Here is a 24,650-nt window from a genome sequence, read left to right as displayed (position 1 = left end):
GATGAAAGTTTTATCAGCAATATCATATGGCTATCACATACTCCTTGATAGGATGTGATGAGAAGGCCATGTCCTGCCTGTGTGGTATTTTTTCCCAAAACCGTACAAGCTCAGTCTAAGAATGAGGAAAAAAATCAGACAAATTCAGATTGGGGGATATGCTACAGGACACATGGCCAATACTCCCAAAGACTGTCAAGGTCATGAAGAACAAGACTAAGAAACTGTCACAGAGATTAGGGAGATATATCCACTAAATGCAATGTGGTATCCTGAAACAGATTCTAGAATAGAAAAGGGACATCAATGGATGAAGCCCATAAAGTATGGGATTTAGCCCAAGTAATGTACAAGTGCCAGCTTCTTAGTTTTGACAATGCACTGTGGTGTTACCAATGGAGAGAAATGGGGAAGGGGCACATGGAAACCCCCTGTACTATCTTTGCAACTTTGACTTTAAAAATATTTCAAAATAGGGAGTTCTCCTCACAGCGCAGCATAAACAAACTTGCCTAGGAAACATGAGGTTGCAGGTTCAATCCCTGGCCTTGCTCAGTGGGTTAAGGATCTGGCATTGTCATGAGCTGTAGGTGTAGGTTGCAGATGTGGCTCGGATTCTGTGTTGCTGTTGCTGTGGCCAGCAGCTACAGCTCCGATCCGAACGCTATAGCCTGGGAACCTCCATATGCTGTGGGTATGGTTCTAAAAAGCCAAAAAAAAAAAAAAAAAAAACCCAAAAAAAACTGTGCCCCTCCACATTTCTATGTTATCATGGCTCACTGAAACTGTTTACCTAGGAGTTAAGGGTAAGACAGCTTGTGCTGATTAACATGAATGTAACAACAGCGTAGCCGGAAACCTTTGTTGGGTTCATAACACAAAGTTATATATAACCACATTCTCCCCATTCCCAACCCTCTCAACACACCAGAGACATGGCTTTTTATTAAAAAAACTTTTTTTTAATTGGTTTACAAAGGAGCTACAGACTACATTGAAACTAATCTTTGTACAAAAAAGGCAAAGAAAAAAAAAAAAGAAAAAGAAAAAGAAAAAAAAAAAAAAAAAAGCCCCCAAACACCCAAAGACAAAAGGTAGGGGGAGAGACAAGGAAGGAAGATACAAAAGAGCAAGAAGAAACTAGGACAAGAGATTAGCATCATACATACATAAGATTGGGGGGGTGGGGGAAGAGCAAGAAAGATGAGAGCATAGTTAAAAATATTTCCCCACACAGCCCTGGTGATAATCGGATTGGAACCGACAACACACACAGTATGAGATTATTAAGAGGTTTAAAAAGGCAACAGTGGTATGGAGACTGGTTATTGCCAGTGTTAAGAGAGAAATAAACTTGTTTTAGGCACCAGAGACTGGAGCACTGCCTCCTCCTCCCAGAGGATGACAGACTCGGGAAGAGGAAGCAGGCCCTGGGGCAGCTGCCACTGGTGTGCGTAGGAGTCTCCTCAGGTCAATCTCAGCATCTTTTCCCCATCCTTCCCCCAAGTCTTTGTGCCCTAGACTCCAGGTGAGAGAGATGGGATGCCATTGAGAGAAGGGATGATCAGAAATATGAAGATTTGCCCTTGTGTACACTGTTCAAGAGCAGCTGCTTGGAAAATGGGGGGCCGGGTAGAGAATCTCATTCCTTTGTGGAGAAGGCACAGTGTAATTCCTGAAGGTGAGCTAGAGGAAAACACACACCACAGGAGAGGTATTGAGGGCCTCACCACCATGGGCAGCTGCAGCTTAACCCCATGGTATATGCTTGTTTTCCAGACACTGAGGGGAGCTGAGGGTCAGATCACCACACCTCTTCTTAGCAGGGACAAGGCTAGGGTTGTTTGATAATGGGGAAAGGATGAAATAGGACAAAATACTCAGTTCTCTCAAATGAACATTGTGGAGGAAATCTTGGGTTTGGGGAAGTCAAACTGGAGAAGACTTAGGAGGGGAAATGAAGCCAGGGACTCCCATTTTTTTCCCCTTTCTCAGACTTCAATCTAAGGCAAGTGAGCTAAATCTGGAAGAGGGAGTAGGAATTTAAGCTTAAGGCTGCTTAATGTCCTCCTGGGGGCTGGTATTTAGGGAAGAGAGACAAAAGAAAAGAAATAGGTCAACCTCAAAGCTGGTCTGCTCATCCTCCTAGATGAGGTCTGTACCCCAGGAGTAGAGCCAAGAGAGGCACCAGAAAGAGCACAAGCTCCTAAACACAAGTAATAACCTACCCATATTTTATCAGCAGTTTTCAAAAGCAATGTTTTCCGGGGTTGGAGAAGTGCCATATCCTCCTCCCTTTTCCCAAAGCTACTGCTGCCACCTTTCATCCTTTCATATAAGTTACTGGCTCTCTTCTAAGGGAGATGAAACTCAGATTTCACATTTCTCCTCCCAACTGCAAGAGGCTACCCAGCTTTGAAAAGGGGGAAGAAGAGCTATGCAAAGGGCCCCTCACTTGAGGCAGCTAGACTATCCTCATTTCCTTGGTACCTGGATCAGGACTCCTTTGATCTGATCACAAGGTCCAAAAGGCATCAGGGTACTTACAATTGAATGAAAACTTGAAGCAAGTAGCACCAGGGCTCCCCCAAAGCATAACAGGGGCCTGATTAATACCCCCAGAAGAACCCCTCAAAAAGTATATAAATTTATTGCGTCCTAGCAAAGATCTGCAGCTTCCAGTATTCACACAATGTGAAGATATTAACAATACAAAATATATTCTGAAAGTCAAACATCTGCAGTTCATAGTGCTTTCTCAGATTTGTTAAAAAAATACAATGCTTAGTTTCCTATATAGGATATACAAAAGCAAAAAATATATATATATGTATATAGTAGAAATAAATCAATCAGCCATAGTAATTTACAGCTTTTGTCTCTAACCCTCCCCCAATCACAATCTTTACCCCACACTTCAGTTTATACTTTCTGGGATCAAGAGTTCTATTTCTTCTGAACCAGGCTGAGAACACCCACAAACAGGGTGCCGACTAGGGGTCCCTGAAGGAAGATGGTGTGGGTTATTACTGCTCTGGGTAAAAAGTGAGACAGTCAAATGATAAGCAGATGAATGTGAACGGGCAACCCGAAGGGACAAGGGAATAATATTACCACTCCCTGGCAGCCCCCACCCTACAAGGTTTGATCATTAAAAAATTTAAAAAGCAACTCATGAAAAAAACTAGAATCAATATTCCTGTCAGTTACATTAATTTCTTCTGGCAAAAAGTTCAGAGAAAGGGACTTTCAGCAATAAGCTCCAGACTCAAGGAATGTAGGCTCCTAATGTCCCGTGGAAAAGAATGAGTGGTTTACTGCTGCTGGGAGACAAAAGCAGAAGCTGCTTCAGTTTTAGGGCCAAACAAGATACTGGGATCTGGAGCTTCCTAGGTGAGAGAGAAACAGGGCAAGTGGAAAGAACTGGCTATAAATTTGCTTGTGCTAATGAAGGGAGGTGAGGGTAAACCAGCATTCCATCCCAGAAAAAAACATCATCAAAAACCTTCTAAAAGTTTGTAGGCTTCAGCATCATTGAGCTAGTTTATTCTAACAATTCCATACTGGGGAAGAGTCCATTCCTTGAAATGCTCTAGCAAAATCCTGCACACTCCAGTGAGTTATCCTGCCCCTTTCCTCCAGGAGATGCCTATGTACATGATTACAGACATAAAATAACAGGTTCTGAGTCCTGCCTTTCATTGGGAATAAAGGCGGTGATAAGTGGCTGGGCACGGATGACTTTTACTTCAGTATTAAGAGAATCTGATCTGGGGAAAGTTCCTTGCAATAGTTCCTGAGTGTTAAAAACAGTATTAAGTCTGCAGAGAAAGGACCAAATGGAGTGAACATTTGTTTAGAATATTAAGTTACTGTATTTTAGGTTAAACAACAACACAAACTTTCCCAAACCCTAATTTGGATAGATTTCATATAAAATATATAGTAGAATCATAGCATCATCTATTTGTAGTCAAGATAAAAAGATTTATGAAGGAACTAGGACTCTGCTATAGATCTGGATGTTAGTTTCACTTTCAAACACAAAAATAGTTTCTTCTTTTAAAAGTGCAGTAGAATATCCCCCATTCATAATTGTAACTCATTTAGCATAAGCAAAGAAATGACCTCAGGAACATACCCAGGTTTTAAGATAGATTTCTAGGTAATGGGCCTGAAAGGCATTTTGATCTGAATTTGATTTATTTTCCAACAATTTCAAATATAATTTCTTATCTGTGTGTAGATATATACAGGCACAAACACACATTCACACACAGTCATACACAAACAGTTCACTTTCTATCAGATCAGGGTAATTTTTTATTGCAGGTCTCTCATAGTATTGGCTAACAGAAAACCTACCCCCAACCTAACAGATTACACACATACACACAGCCATTTCCACACTTCCTCACAGTGAAAAGCTCTCTGACAAGATACCAGAAGGTCGAGAGAGACAATGTTTTAATGGCTGGGCCTTGAGGACAACTCTGGTTGCATTTAAATCTCAGTGCCAAATGCACTAAGAGTTCCCTGCCGCTATAATTTTTGGATCAGTCTCTTCAGAAATCAGGCCACGAAGAAAGCAGGATGGTTTTTCCTGATCTCTCCTATAAACCCCAGTGGTAAGACAAGATTTCTTTTTGTTCTGGGCTATCATTCCCATGATCGTGTGTGCACTCTTTTCCCTTAGGAACCACCCAAGGAAGAATTAAGGGAAAAGATCAAAGAACTGCCTTGCCACTGGTACATGCTCTGGAGTTCTGCAGAATGGAAGTCCAGAACAGGTTCATTGGCTGATGCTCCTTAATAACATAATGGGAAAGAAACTATTGGGGATGTTCAAGAGAGGAAGTGTATTTCCTTTCAGAATGTGAACTCAGAAGCCCACATAACAAAGCTTAGAGCTACCTTGGAAGACAGCTGTACAAAGGTCCAAATACTCCACTAACTCCTGGCCTGGACCACTTGAGTTACTTCCACTTCTGAGCCCATCATTTTCCTACTGAAAGCCCCTACTTATTATTTGACCATCTTTTCTCAGTTTATACAAACTGATCCCAGATGATAACCTTCAAAGGGTCTCTTGTATAATCCCATAGAAAGACTTCTGATTCTTGTTGCTTAGAGCAGCTAATGAAGAGAGAGGTGCCTTTGACTCTCCAGCGCCAAGAGGGTGCCTGCGTCAGTAGTATTTTGAACACTCTCTTCAGAGCTACCTCAAGCATCCGCCTGAGCTTCAAGGATTCTCCATTCTGCTGCTGGGACTAAGGACTTTAAAAGAATGACAGAAGTGCCTCATCCAGGGACTACTACCAAAAACAAAACATGAAGTGATCAGGTGAGAGAAGGGGAGACAGAAAGGGTTGAGTCAAGAAAGGAGTGCAAGAAGCTGATCCCAAATTAAAAGACAAAATTAAGAAAGGAAAAAAATATTATGTATGTATATATAAACTAAAAGCAGAGCATATAAATGCTTAATCTGGTGGGAAGCCAAGACAACATCTGTAGAAAATCTTGATGTGTCACAACAAGGCTCAGCCATAAGGAAATAAGGCAATATAAAAAAAAAAAAAAAATGACCAAGGTATTTTGGTCACAGAATGGTCTCCTTCCTCCTCCCAGCCAACCCCTGCAAATGCATCTCTATATATCTTTTATATATATATATATATATATAATATAGAATCTGTTTTTTGTTAAAAAGTATTTCAATGATCATATATATTTATCAAGGCATGATGGCTTTAGGAAAGGGGGGATCCATCATGGGGGAGCTGAGAAGGGAAATGCAGGACGGGGAGGCTGGGGTAAGAAGTGTTAAGAAACTGTCTGGGGTCAAACAAATGCTCATCAAAGGGTGGCACCAACAGAATTTTCACTAATGTTTCCCACTTCAAGGAGGTATTGATGATATAGGTGGGTGCCAGGACCCCATCTCTTCTCTTGTAGCCCTCCCCCAATTCTTCCCACCACCATGCATTTTTAATGCCTCATGGCTCGCTCTCCCACATGTCTCTTGGACCCAAGCTACCTTGCATCCCAGGGTTGATGGGTATGGCCCATATGTCTCTAGCCCTGGGTGCCTGATCTCAGAAGCCATTGCCACTGATATTAATGGACTGCAGATCCGCCACCTGCATGACGTTGATGCCACTGTTGGCAAGACGGGCAATACCCTCTGGACAGATGGCCTCCATGGCTACCATGTTGGTAGTAATAAGGGCTGAAGGGGTGGCAGTGCCGCTGCCTTCCGAACCTGCCCCACTGTCCAGGGGCAAAGTGCCCACACTTAGGGCTACACCTGGGCCTCCTTTCTTATTCTGGTGGGTCTTGATATGCTTTGACAGGTGGTCACTTCTCATGAAGCGCTTGGGACACTCAGGGCAGGCAAATTTCTTCTCACCTAGGTAAAAGAAGAGAATGAAGAAACTGACATCTCAGGAAGTAGGGGTACCTTCTATTCACTACTTTCAAACTATACAATGTAGAATAAGGCTAATCTTGGTGATTGAAAACAAGAAAATCTGGTGAATATCTTCTGCCTTTGGCGGGGGGGACAACAAATAGGTAATGGTTGGGGAGTACTCAGAAAGGAAGGAATAATGCAGAAAAGTAAGGCAGTACTTTTAAAACCCCCAGTCAAAAACTAGCTCTTTCCTTCTTAAAGGTTTTCCAAATTAACTCCAACACCCTATGTGATCCATACATTCAGTTTCAAACATGAGTTGCTCAGAAATTTTAGTTATTTCATAGGTAAATTTGGTGTTTTTCTCTTGTCTATTACTACTTTTCCCTTTCCCAAATTCCTGCTCACCTGTGTGTGTGCGTTTATGCCTCTGTAACTCATCCGAACGTGTGAAGCGTTTCCCACAGTATGACCAGGTACACATGAATGGTCTCTCGCCTGTATGCCAGCGCAAGTGTGCCCGTAGGTGTGAGGTCTTGCCATATACTTTGCCACAACCTTGCATGTGGCAAATGTGCTGTTTCTTTTTGCCAGGATCCCCGGAGCCCCTGAAAGTGAGAACATAATTACTCATCATTCATTCTAGAGACAAAAAATAATCACAAAGTATCCACAGTAATTACTAGGTCTACTCAAAACTAACGCAAATCTTTTTTTTGTTTTTAATTTTTTTTTTTTTTTTTTTTTGGTCTTTTTGCCATTTCTTGGGCCGCTCCCGCGGCATATGGAGGTTCCCAGGCTAGGGGTCGAATTGGAGCTGTAGCCACCAGCCTACGCCAGAGCCATAGCAACACGGGATCTGAGCGGCGTCTGCGACCTACACCACAGCTAACGGCAACACCGGATCCTTAACCCGCTGAGCAAGGCCAGGGATCGAACCCGCAACCTCATGGTTCTTAGTCGGATTCGTTAACCACTGTGCCACGACAGGAACTCTAAAATTTTTGGTCACACCCATAGCATGTGGAAGTTCTTGGATCAGGGATCAAACCCACGCCACAGCAGTGGCAATACTGGATCCCCAACCCGCTGCACCACCAGAGAACTCCTGAACTTATTTTTACTTTTTAAATTTTTTTTAATTTTTCTTTTTTGCCATTTCTTGGGCTGCTCCCATGGCATAGGAAGTTCCCAGGCTAGGGGTCTAATCAGAGCTGGAGCCACCAGCCTATGCCAGACCCACAGCAACACGTGATCTGTGCTGAGTCTGCAACATACACCACAGCTCATGGCAACGCCGGATCCTTAACCCATTGAGCAAGGCCAGGGATCAAACCTGCAACCTCATGGTTCCTAGTCGGATTTGTTAACCACAGAGCCACGACAGGAATTCCCTGAACTTATTTTTATTTTTTATTTTATTTATTTATTTTTTTTTTTGTCTTTTGTCTTTTGTTGTTGTCGTTGTTGCTATTTCTTGGGCCGCTCCCACGGCATATGGAGGTTCCCAGGCTAGGGGTTGAATCGGAGCTGTAGCCACCGGCCTACGCCAGAGCCACAGCAACATGGGATCCGAGCCGCGTCTGCAACCTACACCACAGCTCACGGCAACGCTGGATCGTTAACCCACTGAGCAAGGCCAGGGATCAAACCCGCAACCTCATGGTTCCTAGTCGGATTCGTTAACCACTGCGCCACGACGGGAACTCCCCCTGAACTTATTTTTAAAAAAGTCTTCTTAGATGGAGTTCCTGTTGTGGTGCAACCGAAATGCATACAACTAGGAACCATGAAGTTGTGGGTTCGATCCCTGGCCTTCCTCAGTTGGGTTGAGGATCTGGCACTGCTGTGAGCTGCGCTGTAGGTCACAGATGAAGCTCAGATTCCGAGTTGCTGTGGCTATGGTGTAGGCCAGCAGCTGAAGCTCTGATTTGACCCCTAGCCTGGGAACCTCCATATGCCTCCAGTGCGGCCCTAAAAAGCAAAAAAAAAAAAAAAATCTTCTTAGAGTTGTTCCTACTACTATGGTAATACAGTGGGTTAAGGACCCAGTGTTGCTGCAACCCTGGCATAAGCTGCAGCTGCAGATCAGATTCAAACCCTGGCCCTGGAAACTTCCAGATGCTGCCGGTGAAGCCAATAAAAAGGGCAAATCTTTAGTCAATTCTAATGTTTGAAGAGATAATCATTCTCGCAGTAATTTGTAAAATGTAAGGCGTTTTCTTGCATTTTTCTGTGGCTGTGGTGTAAGCCGGCAGTTGAAGCTCCAATTCAACCCCTAGCCTGGGAACTTCCATGTGCGGCCCTAAAAAGAAAAAAAAAAAAAAAATCCATAGATTTCAGAAGATGGTGAAATATCAGAGACTTCAGTGGAAGAGGAAGATGGAATGGATAGACAGAAGAAATAAGGACTCTAACTAATTCAAGGCATACAAAAAAATATTCCTTATATGGAGCAAATTTTGAGAAACTTAAATTGCAAAATGTTTTTCCAAATCAATTTGTACCATGTGTGATCCATTAGTGGGCAATGGAGATTTCCAAGAGGGACTTTTCTAGGGTTCTAATAGCACATATTAGTGGGGGTGGGGGGGGACCATAACGGAAATGACATCACACTTAGGTGCAAATCAGAAAGCTTCCTTCTAATTTCTAAAACATTTAAATCCACTCTAGGCTTTGTTAGAGTGAAACTCCATTGTACTTCCTGCTTTTGATACAGGTTTTTCCTGTAATGTAGGGTAACTACAAATAATTCAAATTATGTTTTTTGTTTTGGTACATTTCTTATTTTTGTGATTTTGTGTGTGGTTGTGTCTTTTCTAGGGCTGCACCCTGGGCATATGGAGGTTTCCAGGGCAGGGGTCTAATTGGAGCTGTAGCTGCTGGCCTACATCACAGCTCACAGCAACACCGGATCCTTAACCCACTGAGCGAGGCCAGGGATCGAACCTGAAACCTTATGGTTCCTAATTGGATTCGTTAACCACTGAGCCACAAAGGGAACTCCGTTTTGGGGATTTTTAAGGGGACAAAATTTTTTTTTTTTAAATAAGCAGATTTAAGTTTCTTTTTTTTGTTTTTTGAGGGCCGATCCGGCGGTGTATAGAGGTTCCCAGGCTAGGGGTCTATTTGGAACTGTAGCTGCCGGCCTACGCCACAGCCACAGCAACACCAGATCTGAGCTGCATCTGTGACCTACACCACAGCTCATAGCAACACCGGATCCTTAACCCTCTGAGCAAGGCCAGGGATCGAATCTGCAACCTCATGGTTCCTAGTCGGATTCGTTTCCACTGCGCCATGATGAGAACTCCTTAATGGGATAAAATTTTAACAGATTTTTTTCAAAGGCATTTAAATAACTATGTGACTTTTAACTCTCAAAATCAGTGACCTGAAGGAAAAGAATGTCACTTGGAACTCTCCATTGATAATACTGAATAGCTGGTACCCTAATGAGATATTTGTCAAAACTCTACTCTGTAGAACATTAGATTTCCTGATGGAAGAATTTTCACCTGGAATAAGGATTTTTATCTATTTTGAGAGAAAACAAGAATTGGAAAACATGATTTTCACAAGGCCACTGTAAAAAATCATTACAGTAGGTATGTTTCTTTTTCTTTACAAGGTTGTTCTACAAGCTGCTTTGTTAAAACTATCTCAAAACAAACATATGGTAACAATCACCTGACTTCTATATCTCTAGGACCAAGCAGGCACCTAGGAAGGCTCAGAGTCTTAGAGTTGATGAAAAGAATCAAAGCTGGAACCAAAACACAATATATTATCTAATCAAATGTACTGTACCATCTCTGATTCCTCTGCAACACTGCCAAGTCTTAAAAAAAAAAAAAAAAAAAAAAAAAAGAAGGAGTTCCTGTCGTCGCGCAGTGGTTAACGAATCCAACTAGGAACTATGAGGTTGCGGGTTCGATCCCTGCCCTTGCTCAGTGGGTTAACGATCCAGCGTTGCCGTGAGCTGTGGTGTAGGTTGCAGACGTGGCTCGGATCCCTCGTTGCTGTGGCTCTGGCGTAGGCCGGTGGCTGCAGCTCTGATTCGACCCCTAGCCTGGGAACCTCCATATGCCGCGGGAGCGGCCCAAGAAATAGCAAAAAAAGACCAAAAAAAAAAAAAAAAAAAAGCCTATTTTTCCTTCCAAATCTATTAATTTTTCTTCTTCATACTATTAAGAGATTGGCTGGGTCAACCTACCTTCCTTCACTATCTTTACAGTAGGGGCAGGTACATGCTTCCCGTCGGGTCCTCCGACCAGCTTGAGGTTGGGGATCTGGGCTGTTCTCTCCTTCCTCTCCACCTGCTGGGTCATCATGTATTCCATCACCACCAGCCCCATGGAGGCCAAGTTGAGCTCCATGATCACCTGAAATTAACAGAGTAAAGGGTCAAGGTGGGAAGTAGGGGAGGTCATCACAGCTGCAGGTATCTCAGCGACACTTCACTTTTACAGCATTATTTCTTCAAAGCTTTGAAGTCACATCCACTGATATTGCTCATAATTGAAATTTAAAGAACTGGCACTGAAGAGACAAAGAGCCAATAAGTATACGGAAAACATGTTCATTCTCACTCAAGTTTTCTTTTTTTCATGGCTATACCTGTGGCATATGGAAGTTCCTGGGTCAGGGATCAAATATGAGCTACAGCTGTGACCTACGCCACAGGATCGTTTAACCCACTGTGCGAGGTTGGGGATTGAACCTGGGCTTCCACAGCAGCCTGAGCTGCTGCTGTTGGATTCTCAACCTACTGCAGCACACAGCAGAAACTCCCTCACTCCATTTTTAAAAATTATTGTTAATTAATTAATTAATTAATTTCCCTTTTTTTAGGGCTGCATCTGCAGCATGTGGAAGTTCCCGGGGTACGGGTCAAATTGGAGCTGCAGCTGCCACCTATGCCACAACCACAGCCACACTAGATCCAAAACACACCTGCAATCTACACTGTAGCTTACAGTAATGCCAGATGCTTAACCTACTGAGCAAGGCCAGGGATCGAACCCATGTCTCACAGATACCAGTTGGGTTCGTTATTGCTGAGCCATGATGGGAACTCCAATTAGTACCTTTTTAAAGGCCTATTTGGCAATAACATCACAAATTTAAATGCATATTTTCAAAGTAATTTCACTTTGAATTAGCAATGTCTTATGGATAGATTTCCTAGGTCACACAAAGATATGTGAAAATGATGACAGTTTTACAAGAAAAAACTGGAAAAAATAAAAAATGTACACCATTGAGGAACTAGTTAAGTAAATTATGATAAACTTATGCAATGGACTACTATACATACATTAAGAGAATAAGATAAAGTTATGCACTATTCTCTTATTCAGGGAGTTCCCTAGTGGCCTAGTGGTTAAAGATTAGGCATTGTTAATGCTATGGCTTGGGTTCAATCCCTGGCCAGGAAGTTCCACATGTCATGGGCAGGGCCAAAAAAAAAATAAGAAAAAGACTTTAAGGGGAAAATTTTGGAAATGAGCACAAAATCGTGCAGACTATTCAGCAGGAAATAGTACGTGTGTAATATAAATTTAGACACAGGAGAAAAAGGAAAGATCTGAGGTCAAAGTTAATTCTTTTTTTGTCTTTTTAGGGCCACACCCATGGCATATGGAGACTCTCAGTCTAGGGGTCATACTGGAGTTGTAGCCTCTGGCCTACACCACAGCCACAGTAACGCCAGATCCGAGCTGAGTCTGCAACCTACACCACAGCTCAGGACAGTACCAGATCCTTAACCCACTGAGTGAGGCCAGGGATTGAACCTGTGTGCTCATGGATACCAGTCAGATTCGTTTCCAATGAGCCACAATGGGAACTCCCAAGGTTAATTTTTTTTTTTTTTTTTTGCTTTTTAGGGCTGCACCCTCAGCATATGGAGGTTCCCAGGCTAGGGGTCGAATCAGAGCTGGAGCTGCCAGCCTACACCAGGCCACAGCAATGCAGGTTCCAAGGCGAGTCTGTGACCTACACCACAGCTCACAGCAACGCGGGATCATTATCCCACTGAGCGAGGCCAAGGATCAAACCCCCAACCTCATGGTACCTAGTCAGATTCGTTTCTGCTGAGCCACAAAGAGAACTCCAGGGCAGTGTTTTTCAAACTTCATAAACTTGTAACCCACAGTAAAATACATTTGACATTGTAATCTAGTACATACACATAAAACTGAAACAAAGGTTTCATTAAAAAAAATGCATACCCTTACACTAAGCAGCATATATTGAAATTTTCTAGACTCCAGTGACAACGTCACATCCTTAACTGCTAGGCCATCAGGGAACTCCTAGACTCTACATTTTTTTCCCTTAATGCTGGTCATGACCCAGTATACTGACTTTATGAATTACTAATGGGTCACACTTGATATTTTCAAATAGCATTCTAGATAAAAAGATAAAAGCCATGTTTTCAAGGAATAGATAACATTTTCCTCAAGCTTTCAAATCTATCAACAGTATTTACAACAGCTTTCAAATCTATCAACAGTATTCTAGACAAAAAGATAAAAGCCATGTTTTCTAAGAATGACAACATTCTCCTCAAGCTTTCAAATCTATCAACAGTATTTGCAAGGTGCAATGACTCTACTCATATTTAAGATTCCAGCAGTTCCCTGGTGGCTCAGTGGAAATGAATCTGACTAGGAACCATGCATGAGGCTTTGGGTTCAATCCCTGGCCTCGCTCAGTGGGTTAAGGATACGACATTGCCGTGGGCTGTGGTGTAGGTCGCAGACGTGGCTTGGATCTGGCATTGCTGTGGCTGTGGCTGTGGCCTGCAGTTCTAATAGCTCTGATTAGACCCCTGGCTTGGAAACCTCTATATGCCTCGTATTTGGCCCTGAAAAGCCAAAAAAAAAAAAAAAAAAAAAAAAAAAAAAAAAAAATCCAGTAAACGCAAAGTGTTGAATTGGCCTGCTCTGTTTTATCTATTTTATAAAGAAGGAAACAAAATAAATGGGGTAGGTCAGACTTAAACACCTAGAAACCTAGGCTCTTGTACTTTATCTCAACTCTTTTCAACTCACTGACATAATTTTGAGTTATACTACCTAATAAGCAGCTCTCCTTGTGCTTCCAACATAATTTTGAGTTGCTATATCTAACAAGCAGCTCTTGTGTTTTTCCCTACTCTACCACTTCTAAGCATCAGCCTATGGGATTAAAATAAATTTACTTTGAATATTTTGAGATTTTCATGATACTGGCAGAACTAAAACTGGGAAGTACTGGAGTACAGCTTAAGAACATGTTTTAGATTAAGACAGACCTAGATATGAGTCCCTGTAGTACAATCTGATTAGCTTTCTGGTACTGATCAAGTAACTTCTCTAGGTATCAATTTCTCTGTCAGTAAAATTAGGATGAAATATTATCAAATCTCAAAGTTATTGTGAAAAACAGGAGTTCCCGTTCGTGGCTCAGTGGTTAACGAATCTGACTAGGAACCATGAGGTTTCGGGTTCGATCCCTGGCCTCGCTTAGTGGGTTAAGGATCCAGTGTTGCCGTGAGCTGTGGCGTAGGCCGGCAGCTACAGCTCCAATTAGACCCCTAGCCTGGGAACCTCCATATGCCACAGGAGCAGCCCTAGAAAAGGCAAAAATACAAACAAAACAAAACAAACAAAAAAAAAGTTATTGTGAAAAACAAATGAAATAATATATGTAAGGTGCTTAGCATAGTATCTGTCACATAGCAAACATTTACCCCATCGCAGCTGCTACCATTAGGAAAATACTTTGTGGGAAAACCAAAGCGAGAAATCATGGAATAAGATATACACCAATATTTTGTTTAATCATTCCACCTTTAAAATTATGTATTGAGAGTTCTCCTGTGGTATAGTGGGTTAAGGACCTGGTATTGTCACTGCAATGGCTTGGGTCACTGCCGTGGCACAGGTTCAATCTCTGGCCTGGAAACTTCCACATGCCATGGATGCCACAAAAAAACAAACAAACAAACAAAAAAAAAAACAAACAAACAGAAAAACCCCTGTAACTGAGGAGTTCCCGTCATGGTTCAGTGGTTAACAAATCTGACTAGTATCCATGAGGATGCAGGTTTGATCCCTGGCTTTGCTCGGTAGGTTAAGGATCCAGGTGTTACTGTGAGCTATGGTGTAGGTCACAGACACGGCTTGGACTGGACCCCCAGTCTGGGAACCTCCAACATATGCCAAGAGTGCGGCCCTAAAAAAAAAAAAAAAACCAAAACAAACGATCAAACAAACACAAAAACCAAAAACCAAAAAACTCTGAGTGGAAACTCCCCCTAGTGGGGATGGAGAATTTATCATCTAAAAGAAGCCCAAATAGCTTAGCAGACAAGACAGGATGCTAGTTAGTATTGCCAGTGGTTACATAACAAAAACTACCTTCAGAAATTTATGAAAACGTAGATTCAGCTATGTTAACAGGTTTTTAGAAACAAGACAAAACTGTGGTGTATATAAGCAAGTAATTTTCTTTGATTTATTTTCCAAGCTAATCTATTAAAATTTGAGAAGCAATTTATTAATTCCTGAAGTTCTCACTTATCCCAACTGGATTGAGACAAACCCACCTCCATTTTTATGGAAACATTCAGAGTAACATTCAGGATAGATATAATTCAGTAAATAGGACGACAAAGAAATATAAGACATCAGGACTACTAAAATTAAATTTCTAACCGTATTTCAAATTCTTATGGTCAAAATTTCTATCTTCAGGGAGTTCCCGTCTTGGCACAGCGGAAACGAATCTGATTAGGAACCATGAGGTTGCAGGTTTGATCCCTGGCCTTGCTCAGTGAGTTAAGGATCTGGCATTGCTGTGAGTTGTGGTGTAGGTCGCAGACACAGCTCGGATCTGGTGTTGCTGTGGCTCTGGTGTAGGCCGGCAGCAACAGTTCCGATTTGACCCCTAGCCTGGGAACCTCCATATGCCATGGGTGCAGCCCTAAAAAGACAAAAGACCAAAAAAAAAAAGTGTGTAACTGCCATAGACCCCCAAGATGGCACCCCCAAGATGATTTCAATTTTTTTAATAATATGAAAACTGAGAATTGGGTTAGAGAAAATGAACAATATTGAATTTTATTTAACAAAAAGGAGAGAGAAAATGTCAACAAAGCATGAACTTCAGACCAGAATCTCTTTCCGGTCTCTTAATAACAGTTTTAGAAAAAGAACAACTTCATCTTAAAATGTAGGACTGGTTAAGCAATGAAATAAATTAAAGATTTTCCTTTCCATGATTAAAATAACTAGCAAACCAAAGGCACAGTTTAATAACAGTCTTGCTGAACCCAGTGGTTGCCTCTAGCATCAGTTTCTGAAATAGCTATGGCAGTTACACACTTTTTTAGTTTCCTCAAAGTGAAGAAGTGTGCTGAAGTCATGAACTTTCAAGACCACCACATGGTAACTCAAACATCCTATTATTCTCCGAGAAAAACTTGGGTAATACTAAAATAAGATGAAATAACTTTTTCAGTAACTTTCAAAAAGGTGGTTACCATACACTTCTCTACTCTGAAGTGATTTTGGGAACATTTTGTTCTTTAATTCATTAAATATTGATACAGTAAGACTGAATTTTAAACTATACCTATATTAAGCACACACTGGGTTTTCTGAATATGTTTCATTTTATAAAACAGATATAATTCAAAGAAGTGTATCTAAAGCCACCAAGGGAGTTCCCGTCATGGCTCAGTGGTTAATGAATCCAACTAGGGACCAGGGGTTGCGGGTTCGATCCCTGGCCTCGCTCAGTGGGTTGAGGATCTGGCGATGCCATGAGCGCAGATGCGGCTTGGATCTGGCGTTGCTGTGGCTCTGTTGTAGGCCAGCAGCTGTAGCTCTGATTAGACCCCTAGCCTGGGAACCTCCATATGCCACGGGTATGGCCCTAAAAAAGACAAAAAAAAAAAAAAAAAAAAAAAAAAAAGAAAAGAAAAAGAAAAAATTAAACAAATTAAAAATTAAAGCCACAAAGTACTTGTGTGTTTTCAGCTATATTGAAACAGAATACATGAGGAACAGGCTATCCAGAATATGGCCTTAAATCAAGAAATAAAAATCTTGGAGTACCTGTTGTTGTGCATTAGAAATGAATCAGACTAGGAACCATGAGGATGTGGGTTTGATCCCTGGCCTTGCTCAGTAGGTTAAGGATCTGGCACTACTGTGAGCTGTGGTGTAGGTCACAGAGGCAGTGGTGTAGGTCACAGAGGCAGCTGGATCCCACACTGCTGTGGCTGTAGTGTAGGCCAGTGGCTACAGCTCCAATTAGACCCCTAGCCTAGGAACCTCCATGTGCCGAGGGTACAGCCCTAAAAAGCAAAAGTCTCTAGTAACAGAAACTGATGGTTCATAACACTTCATATTTTTAAATAATAATAATATCATTAATCTGGTTTCCCAGTACAAAGTGAATTAGAGGTAGTAAATTAGAAAAAAAGGAATAGAAGAACTGTACCTTTAACGGCACAAAAACTGACAAGTGGATACATGGCCCACAAATTCATCCCTACATTGACTATCGGCTTTATCTCCATTTCCTCATACTTATCAGCTAAGAGTAGAACCCCTTCCCAGTTTTGGTTACTGTTCTAGATGTTTCTCCAGTGAATACCTGTTGGTGATTTAGATTCACCTGTATTCGGGTCCATCAGAAGTCTTGCAAGGCCTGCCTTCCCTCTGCTTCCTTCCCTTCACAACTGCCAATAAATACAGATCTTACACTTTGTTCCCACCATTTTATAGTTCATTGTAGAATTTTTGGTTTTGCTGTCCTAATTTCTCTAGTTATTGTAATTTTTTGTTCTAGAACACTTTTCGATTTATAGAAACGTAAAGATAGAAAGTCCTTTTATATTCTTTTTTTTTTTTTTTTTTTTTTTTGTCTTTTTAGAGCTGCACCTGTGGCATATGGAGGTTCTCAGACTAGGGGTCAAATTGGAGCTGTAGCCAGCTGCCAGCCTACACCACAGCCACAGCAACACCAGATCCGAGCCACATCTGCAACCTACACCACAGCTCACGGCAATGCTGGATCCATCACCCACTAAGTGAGACCAGGGATGGAACCTGTGTGCTCATGGATACTAGTCAGGTTCATTAATCAATGAGTCATGACAGGAACTCCAAAAACTCTTATATATTCTTCATCCAGCTTTCCTTAACGTCAACTTCTTATACAACTAAGGTACATTAGTCAAAACCAATAAATTAACATTGGTACAGTAGTGGTAATTAAACTACAGACTTTTGGGAGTTCCCTTCATGGCTCAGCGGTTAACGAACCCAACTAGGATCCATGAGGATGCGGCTTTGATTCCTGGCCTCACCCAGTATTGCCACGAGCTGTGGTGTAGGTCACAGATGCAGCTCTTATCCCATGTTGCTGCAGCTGTGGTGTAGGCTGGCAGCTGTAGCTCTGATTCAACCCCTAGCCTGGGAACTTCCATATGCGGTGGCCGTGGCCCTAAAAAGAAAAAGAAAAAAAAAAAACAAAACGACAAAAAAAAACCTACAGACTTTTGAGTTTCATCAGTTTTTCACTAACGTCCTTACTCTCTTCCAGGACCTCATCCATGATGCCAAGTTGCATTTAGGCCCCTCCCATCTGTGATAGTGTCTCAGCCTTGACAGTTTGTTGTTGTTATTGTTGTTTTGCTTTATAGGGTTGTACCTGCAGCATATGGAGTTCCCAGGCTAGGGGCCCAATTGGAGCTGCAGCTGCTGGCCTATACCACAGCCACAGCAATGCAGGATCCATGCCCTATCAGTGACCCACGCCACAGTTCACAGCAACGCCAGATCCTTAACCCACTGAGCAAGGCCAGGTATCAAACCTGCAACCTCATGGTTCCTAGTCAGATTCGTTAACCATTGAGCCATGACCACCAATGTCTTTTTTTTTCTTTTTTCTTTTTTTTTAGGGCTGCACTCGAGGAACATGGAGATTCCCAGGCTAGGGGTCAAATTGAAGCTGTAGCTGCTGGCCTATGCCACAGCCACGCCAGATCTAAGCTGTGTTTGCAACCTACATCACAGCTCACAGCAATGTTGGATCCTTAACCCACTGAGCAAGGCCAGGGATCGAACCTGCATCCTCATGGATACTAGGTATCTAGTCAGATTCGTTTCTGCTGAGCCATGACGGGAATTCTGAATGTCCCACAATTTAGATTTGTTTGATGTTTTCTCATTAGACTAGAGTTATGGGTTTTGAAGAATAACATAAATGAAACGCCCTTCTTATCATGCATTTTATGAAGAGTTACTTGGTATCAACATACTCTATTTTTAGGAGGGCGATCTAGGAAGATTTAAAAAGACTGGCTGCCACAATTATTTTACCACAGTTTTCAGCAAATAATTTTTTGAAAGCTTTTTTTTTTTTTTCATTTTTGTCCACACCCGTGGGATATGAAAGTTTCTGAGCCAGGCACTGAATCAAGCTGGAGCTGAAACCTCCACCACAGATGCACCACTGGATCCTTAACCCACTGCCCTGGGCTGGGGATCAAACAGGCGCTTCCAGAGATAAGCTGGATCATTAACCCACTGCACCGCAGCAGGAAATCCCTGAAAGTTTTAAAATAAAGATTAGGTCATCCAAAGTAATTATTTAGGTGGACTCCTCATTCTCTGTGTTTGTATCAGTGGTATGTGTATGTACGTGCATTAAGCTATGATGCTCAACAGCAGATCCTAATTCTTGTTCCCAGTTTTCATTCTTTCTGCCTAAAAGCTATCTGATTTTTGGTCAGGGTAACATGTGCCAGGTTAAAAATATTCTCATTCCCAGATTCCCTTGCAGATAAGAGCAACCAAGTAAAAGGTCTTGGCCAATCAGGTCTAAAACAAAATTGTTGGATAAGACTTTAGAGAAAGCTCTTTAATTGGGAATCATAAGGTTTGCTTCCTCCTCCAGCCTGTCAGGAAAGAGGTCACAATGACCAAAGGTGGAGTGGCTATCTTGCAAGCATGGCAACTGTCCTATACCTAGTAAGCCAAAAGTAAACATGGCTGGGATTCCTACTGTTACCTAGAGCTGCCACACCAACTGTGGACTCACTACCTCCAGACTTCATGTTATGTGAGAACAACAAACCCCTACCAGGTTAAACCACTGCAATAGATTTTCTAGTATATACAGCTATACAGCTAATTGCATTCCTTAACAAAAAAAAAAAAGAAAAAAAGAAAAAAAGAAAGAAAGAAAAGAAAAAAGGAATTATGTCTTTTTTTTTTTTTTTTTGTCTTTTTGCCATTTCTTGGGCTGCTCCTGCGGCATATGGAGCTTCCCAGGCTAGGGGTCGAATTGGAGCTGTAGCCACCGGCCTATGCCAGAGCCACAGCAGCGCAGGATCCAAGCTGCGTCTGCGACCTACACCACAGCTCACAGCAACGCTGGGTCCTTAACCCACTGAGCAAGGGCAGGGACCCAACCCGCAACCTCATGGTTCCTAGTCGGATTCATTAACCACTGCGCCACGACGGGAACTCCAGGAATTATGTCTTCTTAAAGTGAGTCATGACTATACTGGGCATACAAATTTTTCTTGCCTGCAGTCTATGGCTCAGTATGTTCTACCAGTATTTTGTGTCACTATTTTTTGTGTGTGTCAAATTTATGAGAGTCTTTAATTTTTTTTGTCCAACTCCCAGAATTATAAGTGGCTAATAGGCATGTAACAAAAAATCCTGACGATAATTTTACATTAAATTAGACCACACAAGAATAGTGAATAGGCACCAGAAATTGTATTTCCTGCTGCTCCAGAATGCAAGCCCTTGCCAATTCATCAGTGAGTTGTGCTCTACACAAATCCGAATATATACCTTGCTTTTTTCTTTTTCTTTTTTTGACCTGTTGGGGCTGCACCCAGGATATATGGAGGTTCCCAGGCTAGGGGTCGAATCGGAGCTGTAGCTGCTGGCCACCAGACCCGAGCCACGTCTGCGACCTACACACAGCTCATGGCAACGCCAGATCCTTAACCCACTGAGCGAGGCCAGGGATCAAACCCGCAACCTCATGGTTCCTAGTCGGATTCGTTTCTACTGAGCCACGACAGGAACTCCTATACCTTGCTTCTAAACTTATTTCTTCTACATTAAATCTTTCCTGTTATAGATTACCACAGCCAGGCTTGCTTCCTAAAAGAACTGAGATTTGGGCCAAACTTTAAATAATACCTAGGAATTAGCCAGGTGAAGAATGTTGGCAAGGGAAGGGCATCCCAGGCAGAAGGAAGAGTATGATCAGCATAAAGAAATGTAGTGCAGTGTGGGATGATGGTGGAGTAGAAGGAGAAGACGTAGGTGGAGAGATGAACTTCAAAACAGATTATACTATTAGATGCAAGACAGATATTTAAATGACTGATTTTTTAAAAAAGTGATAGTAGAAAGAGTATGGAGCGATGAGCACTTTCATACAACTCCCAGTAGTGTAAGTGCACAAAAGCATATGTCAGGGAAGCAGCATGGCGTGTGTGGGCATGCTGGCAATGTACATTAACTCTTTAAGATGTGACTATTTTTAACCCAGCAAGTATACCTCTAGGAATAAGGACATATGCCAGATACTGTCTTATACTCTGGGGACAGGGGATAGTTGGATATAACTTGGCCATTACAGAGTTTCCTGGGTTCATTATCTCACTAGGAAGACCCAAAATAAAATCAATGAGTATACTATCTGCCCAACAGTTTGTATAATAAAATACAAACAAAAGATTCTAATAAGAGAAGCATAAGAGTTGGGAGGGGAAGTATTAGAAGAAAAAAAATTGAAATATTCTGAGTTATTCCATTAGACAATAGAGATAATAAAAGTCTAAAGGAGGGCAGTGGTTTCCAGGAAAGAGAAAAGCATGGATAAAAAAGCATTTAGGAATTTTAAAAGGCAGGATTTGGTGGCTGAATACAGGCAACTTCAAAAGTTCCTGGGATATAACCAAAACAGCAAGACCACCAGAAATAAGAACAAAAAAGAAGAAATGAATATTTTAAAAAATTTTCAAAGACAGACTAAGGAATTTGCTAAAATTGAATCTAATCCAGCTACTCCACTCCTAGGTATGTAACAAAGAGAACTAAAAACATACATCCACACAAAAACTTGTGCACAAATGCACAAAGCAGCATTAGTCATAATAGCCAAAAAGGAGAAATAACTCAAACGTGTATCAACTGATAAACAGATAAAAAGAATATGGTATACTCACAAAACGAAATGTTTTTTGGCAATAAAAAAGAACGAAGTACTGATACATGCTACAACATGGCTAAACCTTGAAAATATTACGTTAAGTGAAAGAAGCCAACCCCCAAAGACCATATATTGTATGATTCCATTTATAAAAAATGCTCAGAACTGGCAAATCCTTAAAGATGGCAAGTAGATTAGTGGTTATCTTGGACTGGAGATGAGGAGTAAGAATAGGGAATGACGGCTAATGGGCCAAGTGGTGTTTCTTTTTTGGGGTGACGAAAATGTTGTTTGTCTGTTTTTTTAGAGCCACACCTGCAGCCTATGGAAGTTCCCAGGTTAGGGTTAGAATCAGAATTGCAGCTGTTGGCCTACACTACAGCCACAGCCACGTCAGATCCAAGCCAAGTCTGTGACCTACACTGCAGCTCACAGCAATGCCAGATCCTTAATGCACTGAGCAAGGCCAGGGATAAAACCAGAGTCCTCATGGATACTAGTTGGATTCATTACCACTGAGCTACGATGGGAACTCCTTGATGAAATGTCTTTAAATTCGAAGTGTGGTAGTTACACAATTTAGTTTAGTTACAAATATACTAAAATTCCCTAGACTGTACATTTTATTTTTTTGTCTTTTTGCCTTTTCTAGGGCCACTCCCACGGCATATGGAGGTTCCCAGGCTAGGGGTCTAATTGGAACTGTAGCCATAGGCCTATGCCACAGCCACAGCAACGCCAGATCCGAGCCGTGTCTGCAACCTACATCACAGCTCACAGCAACGCCAGATCCTTAACCCACTGAGCAAGGCCAGGGATCAAACCCGCAACCTCATGGTTCCTAGTCGGATTTGTTAACCACTGCGCCAGGACAGGAACTCCCAACTGTACATTTTAAAAGAGTGAATTATAGCGTATATGAACTGTCGCTCAAAAAAGCTGTTTAACAAAGCAAACTATGTGAGTTCTCATCATGGCTCAGCAGTAACAAACCCGACTAGTATCCATGAGTAGGTGGGTTTGATCTCTGGCCTTGCTCAGTGGGTTAAGTAAAGATCTGGTGTTGCTGTGGTGTAGGCAAGCAGCAGCTGCAGCTGATTCGATTCAACCCCTAGCTTGGGAACTTTCATATGCCAAAGGTACAGGCCTATAAAACAAAAGACAAAACAAAACAAAAAAGACCAAACACCAAGCAAACTATAGTTTAAAAAAAGAGACAGAAGGAAAAAAGAAAAGATTTGAAGATGACAATTGGAAAAAAAAAAAAAAAAAAAGGAAACCTACAATGCCAGGAGTAAGAGGAATACAAGAGGAATAGGGAGAAGGAAAATATTTAATTTCATTTATTTATTTTTATTTTTTGCTTTTTAGGGCCGCAGGTGTGGTATATGGAAGTTCCCAGGCTTGGGGTCGAATCAGAGCTGTAGCTGCCAGCCTACACCACAGCCACAGCAACTTGGGATCCAAGCTGCATTTGCAACCTACACAGCTCACTGCAAGGCCAGATCCCCTACCCACTGAGCAAGGACAGCGATTGAACCTACATTCTCATGGATACCAGCTGGATTCATGTGTGCTGTGCCACAACAGGAACTCCCTCTATTTTTATTTTATTTAAATCCCTTTATTTTTTAATGGTCGTGTTTGTGGCATGCAAAAGTTCCCAGGACAGTGATCCCACGCTACAGCATGACAATGCTAGATCCCCAACCACTAGGCCGATAGGGAACTACAATATTTTTATTACTGTACTTACTTATTTTATTATTATATTTTCTTTCTTTCTTTTTTTTTTTTTGTCTTTTTGCCATTTCTAGGGCCGCTCCCGCGGCATATGGAGGTTCCCAGGCTAGGGGTCGAATCGGAGCTGTAGCCTCCCGCCTATGCCAGAGGCACAGCAACAAGGGATCCGAGCCGCGTCTGCAACCTACACCACAGCTCACGGCAACGCCGGGTCATTGACTCACTGAGCAAGGGCAGGGACCGAACCCGCAACCTCATGGTTCCTAGTCGGATTCGTTAACCACTGCGCCATGATGGGAACGCCTATATTTTCTTTTTAAGGCTGCACCTGTGGCATAAGGAAGTTCCCAGGCTGAGTCGAATTGGAGCTGCACATGCTGGCCTATGCCACAGCCATGCCAGATCGCAGCTGCAGCTTGCACTAAAGCCAGGGTCCTCAACCCACTGAGCGAAGCCAGGGATCGATTCCACATCCTCTTGGATGCTAGTCAGATTCTTAACCTGCTGAGCCACTCCCTATTATTTTAATACAAGAAATTTTTATTGCACCTATGTTGTATGCCAAACACTAATATTAGGTGCTAAAGTCAAGGAGCCAAACTCTAGTGAGATAGCATACAAGAGAGAAAAAGGATTTCCAATTGCCTGTGTTTCTGTGGGGGGCATAGGTTTAATCCCCAGCCCCGTGCAGTGAGTTAAGGATCTGGTATTGCTGCAGCCATGGCGTAAACTGCAGCTGCAGCTCAGATTCAATCCCTGGCCCAGGAGCTTCCATATGCCACGGGTGCAGCCATTAAAAAAAGGACATAACAAAAGAAAAGGTCAACTCATTTAACATATAAAAATGAAGTTTCTGTATTAGAAAAAGCTGGCAAGAGCTTCTGAAGTTATTTTCAGCTAATTTTTTAAAAAATTAATTTCTTGGAGTTCCCGTCGTGGCACAGTGGTTAACGAATCCGACTAGGAACCATGAGGTTGCGGGTTCGATCCCTGCCCTTGCTCAGTGGGTTAACGATCCGGCGTTGCCATGAGCTGTGGTGTAGGTTGCAGACGCGGCTCGGATCCCGCGTTGCTGTGGCTCTGGCGTAGGCCGGTGGCTACAGCTCCGATTCGACCCCTAGCCTGGGAACCTCCATATGCCGCGGGAGCGGCCCAAGAAATAGCAACAATAACAACAACAACAACAACAACAAAAAAGACAAAAGACAAAAAATTAATTTCTTTATTTTTTAAAAAAGAG

General features: G+C 42.2%; 1 protein-coding gene across 2 annotated transcripts in view; it reads right to left on the bottom strand.

Moving 5' to 3' along the window:
- Positions 1-940: 940 nt before the first annotated feature.
- SP1 (Sp1 transcription factor) overlaps positions 941-24,650 on the bottom strand; it is a 45,911-nt gene continuing 22,201 nt past the window's right edge. For both annotated transcript variants that reach the window (XM_005652567.4, XM_005652569.4), the window contains exons 4-6: positions 10,632-10,800; positions 6,821-7,020; positions 941-6,409 (exon numbers count right to left, since the gene is read on the bottom strand). In XM_005652567.4, coding sequence (XP_005652624.1) covers positions 6,096-6,409; positions 6,821-7,020; positions 10,632-10,800 — 683 coding nt within the window. In that variant the 3' untranslated portion in view covers positions 941-6,095. The remainder of the gene's footprint in view (positions 6,410-6,820; positions 7,021-10,631; positions 10,801-24,650) is intronic.

This window comes from Sus scrofa, chromosome 5 (assembly GCF_054392235.1).
Source record: "Sus scrofa isolate SSC_HxYL_T2T_F1_AM1 chromosome 5, Sscrofa_HxYL_maternal_Yorkshire_Landrace_v2.0, whole genome shotgun sequence".
NCBI lineage: Eukaryota > Metazoa > Chordata > Mammalia > Artiodactyla > Suidae > Sus > Sus scrofa.
The sequence above is the reverse complement of the archived record's forward strand: the minus strand, read 5'-3'. Positions and strand labels throughout refer to the sequence as shown.